The sequence below is a fragment of the Durio zibethinus genome, chromosome 13 (genome assembly GCF_047325235.1).
Source record: "Durio zibethinus cultivar Kanyao isolate XHJ-2024 chromosome 13, ASM4732523v1, whole genome shotgun sequence".
NCBI classification, from domain to species: Eukaryota; Viridiplantae; Streptophyta; class Magnoliopsida; order Malvales; family Malvaceae; genus Durio; species Durio zibethinus.
Window position 1 is genome coordinate 7114553 of NC_143174.1, and position 13464 is coordinate 7128016.

General features: G+C 29.3%; 1 protein-coding gene across 1 annotated transcript; it reads left to right on the plus strand.

Moving 5' to 3' along the window:
• Positions 1-9917: 9917 nt before the first annotated feature.
• LOC111304007 (IRK-interacting protein-like) lies at positions 9918-12693 on the plus strand. The gene is made up of 2 exons (XM_022900537.2): positions 9918-10415; positions 10958-12693. The coding sequence occupies exons 1-2, from the start codon at positions 10167-10169 to the stop codon at positions 12491-12493; spliced, it is 1785 nt and encodes a 594-aa protein (XP_022756272.2). The 5' UTR covers positions 9918-10166; the 3' UTR covers positions 12494-12693.
• Positions 12694-13464: the final 771 nt, after the last annotated feature.

Consider the following 13464-nt stretch of genomic DNA (forward strand, 5'->3'; position numbering starts at 1 on the left):
TAATATAATCTTTTTGTTTTTTTCTTATGGTTTTAATAGATTATTTTTATTTTCTAATTCAAAAATTTTTTACATAATTTTTATTTTAAAAAATTGGTTTACCTAATTAATAAATTTATTTATTAGTTTAAGAATTTAATCATACTTTTTTTTATAAAATGAACAAATATTATTGTATTTTCCAAATTATTATTTTTAAACAACATTAAAATCATTAACTTGTGTAACTATTATAACATGCATGGTTATTTTCGTACTTTTAAATAAAATAATTTTTTATTTTTCGTAATATCAAATACAGTGATATTTAATTTTTATAAATGATTGATTATTAACCAAACAAAATGATTTTAAATCATGAATGCTAAGATTACCTTGGCAATAAGATTACTTTAATGATTACATTATGATGGTGATTTTGAAAATGATACTAAAAAATACTTTAAGGGGTAGACGATGAAGCACAGTTAAAAGTCATATTGAGATCTAAAAATTTTCAAAAACCTATACAGACAAAAAAATTTCAACCAATAAACTTTTCATTATCATACCCAATTTTCTAAACCCACCAAATACCTAACAAAAATCTAGAACAAATAATTTTTAGGTACATATCTATAAAGTGATATGCCTAATTCACCACACATAATACAAAGGGAACATAGGGTAAAAGCAAAGGATCAACAACAGTTCCATAAGTATAAACATTGGTCAAAACACAATGAAAGACATCAAAAAATACATGAGCAATAAAAAACAGTAAAAAAATTATTGATAATGTGTTTATTTGGTGAGAGGTTTTTAATGGCTTTAAGGTTTGGTGTTTGAAAAGTAACAATGGGAAAAAGAGGAAGAGTTTAAGGTCAATTTTGAATATTAAGGGTTGTTGGTGGTGAAATAAAAAAATAAGTGGTGATTTCTAGATTTATATTTAAAGGCCAAGTTAACAGACTTATACGTTTATGACAATATTGATGCACTAATATTTCAATTTTTACCAGAAAATTTCTATATCACTTTTCCTAAGAGTTTGCAAAAATTTTATGAAATTAAAGAAAGCAAAAATAGAAAGGAAACATAATGATGATTGACCATCCCTCTTGTTACAAACCAAAAAAAAAAAAATATAGGCAAATCTCTATCACAAATCGAGGCTAACCAGAATTAAAAAAATATTTGTAAACCACCATAAAATTAATAAGCCAACATCATTCAACAAAAGAAGATATAACATAGAGCCCTAATGTCACTCATCTAAAACATGCATAATACATTAAGTTGAATATTTTATATTAATTAAAAGTTTGGTTATGATATTATCTGATAGGAGTATATTTAACTTGAAAATTGTGTAGGCTTGTGATAGTATCCACTTTAAAATTTAATTTAAACAAATTAATACATATAATTGTGAAAATATCAAACTAAATAATATCACTTGCATAACAATAAAAGAAATTGCCAATAAAGCCTTGGCTTAGTGGTAAAGAGAAGGCCATAAAATTTTAGGATTTTAGGTTCAAGTCTCATTGTGAATGGGTTTAATAGTCTAATTATATTCTAATTTGTTAGTTGATTATTTTATGCTTGTAACATGAGTATGATACAATAGGTAATTATCATTATACGGAAATAGGACTTTAGTAATGTTTTTTTTTTTTTTTCATGTTTAGCGGTGTTTATAAACATTGCTAAACGATTATTGACATTTTGTAAAAAATGTTGCTAAGAGCGTAAACTAAATTTACGTTAGAAAAAATAACGACATTTTAAGAAAAAAAGCTGCTAAATTGCAAAAATTAACGCCATTTGTATCTAAAAAATTACTAAATTTAGCGGTATTTTTGAACATAATCGTTGCTAAATTACAAAAATTAGGGTGTTTGGACATCAACATCATTAATTTTTGTGATTTAAAAGCATTTGTGTTTAGAAATGTCACTAAGTTAGTAAATTTACTTTTTTTTTTATATTTCTTTCAATATTTACTACTATAATTAAATAAAAATATTTAAAGAAATAAAAATAAAATTTATAAAATGAACATTATAAATATTTATATACATAATTTGTTCTAATATGCATGTAACACAAAGTTTAATCCTATAACATTCGTAAACAAATTTAAATTTATAAAACTGAATATTATAAATATTTAAATACATAATTTGTTTCAGTATGCATGTAACAGAAAGTTTAATCTAATAACATTCAAATTGTTTCAGGACATTAACCATAAATTTAAAATATATGAAATTGATGACTTCTTAACTTGGTGCATTACTATTTGATGAAAGATTTTTTTCACTATCGTCACTAGCATGTTCAATAACTCTAAAGGCTAAAAAAAGATACAATTGTTTGAAGACATTTGGATGCTAGATAGCCAACAAAGAGTTGCTCAATTCAATACAGAATGACAAGAATATGGCAACCATAATACTTTGTCAAAAAGTACAAAACAAAGAAAGAAGTTTTATAGCTCTTTTCACTTGATTGTGCATGTTCTAGTAGAACCACATCTGTTTAATAAAAATATATTAACATAAGTTTTACTTTAGGGTTTTCCACTTTTTGTCTTTGTTTTTTTCCTTTTAAAATGGGATAAAGGCTATACCATTATTATTTTCACTAAATTCCAACTTTATAGAGTAGGTATATTAGAATCTCGCTAGCATCCGAGAAACATATTTCAATTCAAGGCAGGCTTCCTTTTTCTTTCTTTTTTTCTTTTAAAATGGGATAAAGGGTGGACACTTCCACTAAATTCTAACTCTATAAAGTAGGCATGTAAAGATCTTGCTAGCATTTGAGAACTATATCAATATCACCTTTTTCTTTCAACAAAATTGAGCAAAGGTACGTTGGTTCGAAAATCTAACCAAAGTCATATAATAGCTAATAAACTACTGAGATAAATCTAGATATAGTAAAAGTATTATCATAGATTGGATATACAAAGATTTTTTGTAACACTCATTCTAATGTCATAGCTAAAAATTTCTAAAGTAATATATTACATTACTTTGAGCATCGATTAACACAAAAAAAAAGTAGTAGCCTACATTAGAATATGAAAGAACAGCTAAAAAAAAAGTTAAGCAAAAGCTTTCACAAAAAAGAAAAAGAAAACTCGAAAAGCTACTTGTTTTGTTTCAAACTCATGTTGCCACCTGTGAGCATCCTAAAAATAGTTCCAACCCAAAGGTGTTGATGTAGATAAGCTCTTCTCTCAATAACCTTCAATTAAAAATAAAATCAAGCATATGTATGCTAGGTAAAAAGAAATAAATCGGATATATGAATGTTTGTTAAAGTTTAATGAAAAATATATATAGTATTATAGTGCCATTTTGGTCAATATAGATTTCAATTATTACTCATCATATTATAGGTAACCTTCACAAAGCCTTTAGATGTATTAATGGCATTAAATTGTAGTTTAAGAGTTGTGTTTGGCACTTTTTTATTTATAACCTATCTCTTATCCCAAATAATCATCATTATTACTTTAAACCTAATCACATTATACTTTTGTAATTTGTTTATGTGATTCATGGTCTCCTAACATACCCATAACTATTATCAACCTATGGTAACCTTGAATATCTATGTCTAAAGTAGTGTCCCATTGCACATAAAAGGAAAGCACCTTTTTGACATGAACACCTCCATTCTATTTAGAACTTTTGGTATTCGAATTATATTTATGCAAGTGTATGAGCATGCAAAACACAAAAAAGAGTGGGAAAGGTAAAAGAGAGAGGAACCAATAGCATGGATTCTCAATAATTAACCATAGCACCATTACAAGCAATTCTAGAAAAGGAAAAGAATGCCAATACTCACTTACCTTATCAATATTATCCAATAATATACTTTTAACTTATGAAACTCATACCTTTACCTTTAATAGCTTTTCAATTTCTTTAGCATGTTCAATAATATATTTTATATGCTTTTTCATAATTCGCATGTAAATTACATTGTTTTGTTTGAATAGAAAATATTTATGTAAATTAAAAAAAAGGAAAAAAAAACTAAAAGATCACCCATCAATCAATAGCATTGATGAATATACCTAAATTGCTTATTAAGACTATTGGCAATAGTTGTATTTACTTTTTCACCCTTATATCTTTTCTTGAAGTATTCTTTTATCTATTTCAAAAATGTAATAGAGATTTGCTTTCCCACAAAATCTTTTGCGACAACACAATAAGCTACATAGACCAAAAAGCATTTTGTCAAGGGTATTGATTGTAGAAGCAATAAAATATCGGTCCTAGTGTAGATGATTGACAGTGCATCACTATAGGCACTGGTAAAACATAAAATAAAATGGTCAAATTACTTAGTTAAACATTAGAAGTAACAGTTGGCATACAGTAAATGTAACCTTACTAGCACAATTGATATAATTTCATTAAAAGCATTAAAAAAACATATTTTGCTTGTCATTTTGTTTCATCCTAAAAGCACATAAATAACTAGAAAGATCTAGATAGTTGTAGTCAATGCTTAGCTAGGTACTATTTTTGTAGCCTCAACCTCATAAGGTATTATGAAATAAATGTTTAAGGATTAAGATTAATAGGCCATGCTAATAGAGGCAAGCTTAACATTAGTTAAAAAGAGTGGTGGAGCTATGGGGATACCAAAAACACTCATCCCCAACACTCTCTCATCCCCACATCAAAACTGTCCAAAAAAAGTCTAAATTCTTTCATTTTAGATACATATTGAAAACTTATTACACTATTTCCCAAAACTTTTGGCATGTATATAGTAACCTTTCTATCTAGTTACTAGTTTTTTTTTTTTAATCAACCACGTCTTTACTGTGCTCCTAATTAATCAAAGCTAGCACTGATATTGTTTAGACCTATAACAAACATATAATAATATGTCTAACTAGAACTTGGATAATTCAAATTCATAGATTAGTTAGCATAATTGCAAGTGAATCTTGGGTATTGATCAAGCATTGGCCATTTACTATTTTCTTCCATTTGACAAGCTTCTTAGAGGCCAAATACCTTTATCATAAGGCTATACAAACTACTAAAATTCTTTACAAAGCAAACTAGATGATATATATAAGACCAACGAAGCCAGACCAAGAGATAGCTTTCTAATTCAAGTGCCAAACTAAGCCAGTTAACTGTTGAGTCAATTATTTATACAAAACAAACATGCATAAAGAATTTTATATACACAAATAAATCTCCCATCAATTAGAAAACTCAAATCAGCAAATTCATTTCCAATCTTGAACTTTCTTATAAACTATCACTATCAAATTCAAGTTTAAGTATTTCCAAGGAACACATCTCATATATCTAATTAACAAAGATCAAACTACTATCCAAAACCCACAACTTCTTAAGGGCTAAAAGAAATAAGAAATAGAAACTTAAAGACCGCTTTCCATCCAATTTTGATATTACTATCATTCAACTTACTTTAACCAACATTTATAAATCAAAATTAGGATAAAATATTTCTCCCGCATCATTTTCCTCAGTATTTTTAGTGAACAAACAAAAAAAGAAAAAAGAAAAGAAACTATCCATTCAATAAAAAAAGCTAACTTTTCAATGTTTTAACAAAAACCCACCAAATACCATGTCCCATTTTACACCTTTTTTGCTAGATCCAACAGCCTTAACCTCCAACTCAACCACTACCCTATTTTTTTCTTAAGAAAAAGGAAAAAAAAAAGAAGATGAAAAACAAAGAGATTTGAAATTATTAGCATTATAACTTTCTTAGTGATTTTTTTTTTAACTAAAAACCAACAAACAAACAAACAAAAAGAAGTGTTAAAAGGGAATTGACCTTGAATCTTGCATGTTATGCGAACACATAGAGAGGGAAAAAAGACACAAAAGTGAGAAGGAGCAACAAGGAGCTTATGCAAAAGGAGAAAGGGGAAACACAAAATATATTTAATTTAGGGAAGAAGGAGAAGACGAAAAGTGGAGGCCATATTTAATTTGGGGAAAATTTTGTGGCATTTATAATAATAAATGCCACTAAAGTATGAAATATAGTAGCGTTTGTTAAGGGAATTACCACTAAATGCTCTTTATTTATGGTATTTTTTAATAAAACGTTGCTAAAAGTAAAAATGATGTGTTTCATATTTATTGTGTTTTATGAAGATAAATTTTACAAAATTATATTTAAAAAAATAAATTCAAATAATTATTTAATGGTATTTTATTACATAAATGCTACTAAAATTTAAAGTTAGTAGCATTTTGAACTCTAAACTAGCATTTTGAACTCTAAACATGGCAATATTTTCTTTTCTAATGACGTTTATATAATAAATGCTGCTAAGTTTATATTAACACATCAAATAATGACGCTTGTTGAAAAACGCCGCTAGAAAAAAGATTAAATTTCATTTTTTTGTAGTGTATTCAATTAATTATATGGATGTAATATTTGATTATAATTGTAACTTAAAAAAAGAAATTAATAAGATTACCTTTTTTTGAGATTTTATCTTCGAGTGTGCACAATATCCACATCCTGCTCTCAATTTGCACAAAGGGGTGTGGGTTCATTTTTCTTTTTCCAAATCCTTTCTTATGTAAAAAAGATCAAATGCGCAAAACTTAGATTATTGGACCATGTCTAAAGGTAATAGTTCTTAAAGATGTGAAATTCGAACCTAAAAGAGTTTTATTTTCTTTCTTTTCTTTTCAAGTTTGTTTTTTGGAATTTTTTTTTTTAATTTTCTGATTTCTCAGTTTGTATCCTCTGGCCTCTTGATTTTCTCTTTGAATAATATCCAAATTAAACTCCAAAAGAAAGTTTCTTTTAATACAAAAATCAAATTCCCAAAAAGTCTAGAAGCAATGTACAAAAGAGTATCAAATTCCCAAAAGTCTAGAAGCAATGTATCAAAAGAGTCTAAGTGTAAAATAAAATCTATTTCAAATTCAAAATCACTTATTTTGTTTACCTATTTGCTTTTAAAACATTATTTATCTTATCTTTTATTCTCTTAATTTTGTTTCCAAATCAATAAAATAAATATGCTTTATAGAGCATAAAATCCTAATGTATGGCGAGGTTGTTGTATTCTTGAAAATAATGCAAACTATAACTTGAGAGTTACGCCGTGGAAAGAAAGAAATAAAAGTGATTGTTATCATGTGTATGCTTGAATAAATCATCCTATTAAGCAGGTATGATTGGCCGTTATGTTGGTTATCTATTGAATAGGCAAAAGCATATGTTATCTCTTTATATCAATTTGGTGAGACCTATTTGGCTTTATGAAGAATCTTCTCATCAAGTACAAGGAAGAAGTACTTGTTTGATTGTGATGCTGATATAAGGAGGCTAAATTTAATTTGAAACTTTATTAAGAATACCCTCTCTCTAATCTCTCATGCACTTTAATTGCAATCGCTCTTTTTGAAAGGCATAATGATGGGAAAGGTGGGTGACTTCAATCAAGGATAAGAATCATATGATCTACCATTGCTTTGTCTATATCTTGATGATTGGAATTTCAAGTTTCATCTTGAAAGTTTCGGTTTGGCAAATGTAAGATGGAAAAAAAATGAGTTTATGATATAGAATCGATCAATTATCTTTCATTTTGTAATTCATTATATATATATATATATATGTAGATAAGAATTTATGATTAAAATTTAGAGGTTAATTCGTTAAGTTCATATTATCTCCTTTAATTAAGAGATAACATTCAATAAATTTAAAAATTAAATCTCATTTTCTTTAATTCTTTTTGTTATTTTTAGATTGTAACTTGTTTTGTATAAAAAGAATTATAATTAACTAACGAAAAATAAGTAATGTAAAAAGTATTTGATTTTTAAATAAAACTGGACAAGTTTGGATTGAAGGATTGCTCAAATATAATATCTAAACTAAGAGAAGTGGAATAAAATGGAAAGTTACGACTTGTTAATTTTCGCAATAATACGATTTGTTTATCCTCATGTAACAGCATTTCATAAACTACATTTCTTGACTTCATTATTGCCAAAACTAACTAAAGCTAATTGTTAGGTCCCGAAGACTTTATTTACATGTCTCAACTACTCGGTTAAAGCTTCGAAAACAAGATTTGAGTGCTTAAAATCAACAACAAAAGTTTCCAACAAAACACTTTTCAATTTTTAAGGTTTAATTAAGGCATGATTGGCTGCATTGCTGTTGATTAAAGGAGTAGAAAGCTCTTTGCATGTGGAGGTTGACAAACCAAGCCTACTTTATGGAAGGGTGGTTGGCTTAAAAGTTTAATTTCATTTTAAGTAATTATTTTTCCAAGAAAAGTAGGTGTGGGAAACAACGAATCCCTGTATGGAACATTTCCTTAATCCAACATGGAATTCCATTTCAAATAAACAAAAAGCCCTAAATTAGTAGTAGTTTTATTTCTTCAAAGATACCCTTAATTTCTTGAAATTCTCCATTTAGTCCCCACAAGTATTCTACTATTGGGATTTGCAATTTTACATTGGAATAATGTAACGTATAATTCTTAAATTATAATGAAATATGTAATGTGATAATTAAATTTTAAAAATTTTTAATATGTTATTTAAATTATAAATTTATCAATTAATTTATTATTTAGAAGATTATTTATTAATAACGTATTATTATTTAAAACTAATAATATTATGAATATATATTATATCAATTAATAAATTTATAATTTAAATATCATATTAAAAAAATTTTAAATTCAAATATTACACTATATAATTCACTGTAACTTAAAAGTTTCAACTTCTAACATATAAAATCATGAAGAGTTTTTTGTAATTTAATAGATAAGAGAAGGCCATGTTTGGTCCCCACTATGCCATTCTCCTGGCAAAATTTCACTATCTTAAAAGTAAAAAAGGAAAGAAAAAGAAAACTGATAAAGACAACTGAGCCTTTGGAAGGAATTGGATATTTCTGTCCCCCACCTGTACCCCTTCAGCAAAAAATGCATTTGGACAGCTAAGTAGATCAACTTTTTTTTTTCATCACAAAAAAAAAAAAAAAGAAAGAAAGAAAGAAAGAAGCAATTTTGAGGAAGGTTGAGATAGATCAAAGATTTTAATGGCAAATGATTTCCATTGCAACAACTAATTTCAACTTTGTAAGTAGCAATCAATGAGAAAGCCATGAGATGAAGGAGATGCGATGCTGCTGATGGGTCTAGGGTGCTAATTGTATAAATTATGTTTACCTTCTTTTTCTCTCATTTTTCTGCCCCACAAATTCATCAAAAAGCTTGTTCAAATGATCTAAATTTAAATAATTGATATATTAAATTTAAAAAAAATCAAATTTGAAATTATCTTAAAATGAAATAATTTAGATTTTTTAATCTGAAATCATCCATCGTATCCATTTTGATCCGCCTAATTATCAGTCCTAGTTCTAACAAAAACAAACTGTTTATAATACATAATTAATTATCAACGTACATGCTTTAACTATATTCTTCAAAAAAAAAGAAATACTCACAAAAAAAACTTGTAGTCTTTTAAATAACGTCTAATCAACGACAAATGTGGGCCCAAACACATCCTTGCAGGCAACACACCAGCATGATTAATTCAACTGCTATAATTAGACAAAGGAAGCATTAAAAGCTACACAAAGAAAAGGCAGTAGTGTGACAAAGCTACCACATGAAAACTATTTGGTGAAGTAGTGGTATAGTACACAACGAATCACGCTCATAAAATCTGGTATTTCTATTATGGTTATTTTGATACAATTATGGGCATTTTTGTAAACTTGAAATATCATCCATTGTTGCTATATATTGAGTAAAAACTACTACTCCCTCTTCTCTCTCTCTATCTCTTCCTTTGCTTCACATTCTGTCATTCTATTTATTCATTGAGAACAATGACAAAAGCACATTGGATTTGAGATACCCTACATTCATCTCTCTCTTTCTAGTTTCTGGTTGTCCAAGATTCTAAGCTGGATATCATCTTCAACTCTGCAAATCAAATTCAAACGTCAATTACCCACTTTCTAATCCTCTTTTTTGTTGTTTCTCTCTAGTTGAGAAAAGAAAAAAGAAAAAAGGAAAAAAATTTCATCAGTTTTCCTTTGTTGTATTCTTTGGCTGTATATGTGCTGCTCTGTTTCATCCTCTGTTCATGGCTGCTGCTGCTACTGCCTCACAAATCTTTCAAAACCATCACGGTGATAATAACAGTAACAGCAACAATGACATTAGCAGGCAAGAGATACACGCTGCCATTGCCAAGGCTGTGGAGCTTAGAGCTTTACATGCAGCTTTGATGCAAGGAAACAGCCCTGCAAATCTTAGATACCCAACTTCTGCTTCTCCTTTTTCACGCCCTGTTTCTCAGCTCTCTGGTCAAGATTACCCTGTTTTCAATCCTGTAAGTCAACATTTCTCTTCCTTTTTCCATGCCTTTTTCCACTTCTCTGTTCATCAATTTTAATGGGTTGTTTGAATTGTGCATTTATTTCTTGTTAAATGAGGTTCTTTTTTTGTTGCTATCTAATTCTATGTGAAAAATAATCAGTGAGATTTTTTCCCTGTTGAACTCCCTTGATAAGTTTTGCCCAGTTGCTGGTCTCGGGTCTCAAAAGCAATGAAACAATAGGTCCAGGAATGGACACAATGATTTTAGACCCAATATTCTTCTTAATTACTTGTGCCTTTGTCAAATTTTATCTCCTATAAAATTCCTGGCTATATTTCTATTCCCCGATTACTTAAAGCTGATTTTGCTAGAGTTCAAATTTTTAGTACCTCTAGAATTTATGAAAATATAAACAGGAATTATGTAGGTTGCCATTGTTTTGATAGAATTTTCCTTATACTCTCTTCTTTGTTGGAATGCTTTAATGGCCCAGTTTTAAGTTCCAGTGCATTGTCGATGTTTACCCTCAATAACTTTTTGGGAATATTTGACAGAGTTATGAAAATGAAACATCATCTGGATGCCATACAAACAACCAAGCTTTACCTGAAAGTTGGGATGAATATGAACTGGAAGCAGGAGAAGGCACTGAAACTGTTTTATCAGATTATAAGAAGGAGATTTCAGCTTCGAGGAAAGTATTCTCTCCGGCTTTGGCCGCCTTTGAATCCCATATTTGTCCTGCTGAATATAAAAAATCTGTTACTGGTTCTTGTGCAAACCACATTACTGTCCAACAAACATCACCAGCAAAACAATTTTACAAGTCCAGCAGAAGTAGGAGAAACAGTTTGGGGGATTTCAAATCAGTGTCTTCTTGCAATAGATGCAAGCCTGCTGCTATAACAAGTGAATCCGAAAATGTCATTAGGAACATCGAGAATTCTAATACCCTGGTGCCACTAACAGATTCTCACTCGTCAGTTCAATCACAACCCAAGAATCGAAGGGTGATTTCATGGTTATTCCCTCGGTTAAAGAAGAAACAGAAGAACGAGAATTCGCCTAACCCAACAGAATCCGAGGAAGTTTCACAAATATTCAAGGACTTCGGCATGTTGTCAATTGAAACATTGAAGAGAGAGCTGATAGAGGCAAATGAGAATAGAGACGCGGCCTTGATGGAAGTTGCCGAGATGAGATCTTCATTAGGAGAGCTCAAGCAGAAGCTGGAGTATTTAGAAACCTATTGTGAAGAGCTCAAGAAAGTCTTAAGGCAATCAACACAAACAAAGGATTCTCAAATCAACGAAAAGCTTGGAAATTTTCCTAGGAGAGGTAACTCCATTGATGGGAATGGAGAAAACCTGATGCCTGTCAGTGAGGAAGTAATGGTAGAGGGTTTCTTGCAGATAGTATCAGAAGCAAGATTGTCGGTGAAACAATTCTGCAAGACACTTGTTGGACAGATTGAAGAGACTGACAATACTTTAATGGACAATTTGAATTTGCTTCTTCAACCATATAAACTTTCATTGAATTCAAAGTACTCTAAGGCGGTATTATACCATTTGGAAGCATTTATAAACCAATCGCTCTACCAAGATTTTGAGAATTGTGTATTTCAGAAGAATGGATCGCCAAAGCTCTTAGACCCTCAACAAGATCGCCAAGCTCAATTTTCGTCATTTGTTGCACTCAGAAATCTAAGCTGGAATGAAGTGCTGAGGAAGGGGACTAAATATTATAGTGAAGAATTCAGTAAGTTCTGTGATCAGAAGATGAGTTTAATCATTTCAACGCTGAATTGGACTAGACCATGGCCAGAACAGCTGCTTCAAGCTTTCTTTGTTGCAGCTAAATGCATATGGTTGCTTCATTTGCTTGCTTTCTCATTCAATCACCCATTGGGAATTTTAAGGGTTGAAGAAAATAGAACCTTTGATCCACATTACATGGAAGATATGTTCACGGAAAGGCAAAGATCACATGGACCGAGCCGGGTTAAGATCATGGTGATGCCTGGATTTTATGTTCAGACAAGGGTTTTAAGGTGTAAGGTGATCTGCAGATATAAAATTGCAGCTTAATTAATTCGCTTAAAATTCCTTTCTCAAGTGGTTTTTTCAGGGCAATTTCAAGTAGGAAAGTTTGTTAGTAGCAAATAGATGTTAATAGATGTGCAAATAGGTTTCTTCTGTATTACTTCCACTTGACATGAGTTGCTAAAATGATTGAATAACTGTAAAATTTCGAATGTACTAGTAACACAGTAGTTTGTATAGAGGACAAAAAAAAAAAAAAAAAAACTTCCTATGTTTGATTTAATTATATCATTTTAAGAAGATATGACCACAAATAAGATGACTTACATTAAATCTAACAATTTGTGTATTTTATTATAGAATTAATATTTGATACACTATTAGTATATCACTTTTATACATTGTCAATCAATAATAAGATGACACTTCATTTAATAAATAAAAATTAAAATTTTAAGTACTTAAAAATAAATATTAATAAATTTATTTAAGATTAATTAATTATTAAAATTTTGCTTTCCCTTATATTTTTAATCCCCTCCCTTTACAATAGTCTGATCTAAGACCCTCGTATCCATTTTCAATCTTGATGTTTCGACTACTTCACTCTCATTTTTAATCCCATTTATCGATCTTGTTATAGGATTTACAACGTAAAAATAGGTTATGTGAAACAATAATGTCGCTTTTTGAGAATTTATCAACTTGAGCAATTGCTTTCACTAGTGTAGCAATACACAGGTACTCGTAATATTTTCCAGTATAAAATTCAGATGATTTGGCTTTAAAAAAGACCTTGTAAACACTCTCCCCTCATTCAAAACATTGAGGGGTACTTATCTATGGACTTGACTACTGCTGTTAATGATTGTGTGGCTAATAAAGGGAAAATAGAAAATAAAGTTTCTCAAAATTGTGGCAAATTCAAAAAGTATTGGAAATACTAAAAGCTGCTCACTGCATGTGACCTTCTTAAAACCTAGAATAAAGTCGAAATTTGTCCATTAATAGACTTT

Coding starts and splice junctions, on each gene's coding strand:
- LOC111304007 (XM_022900537.2), top strand. CDS start 10,167: ATGGCTGCTGCTGCTACTGCCTCACAAATCTTTCAAAACCATCACGGT. Junction 10,416..10,957: donor ATTACCCTGTTTTCAATCCT/GTAAGTCAACAT, acceptor AATATTTGACAG/AGTTATGAAAATGAAACATC.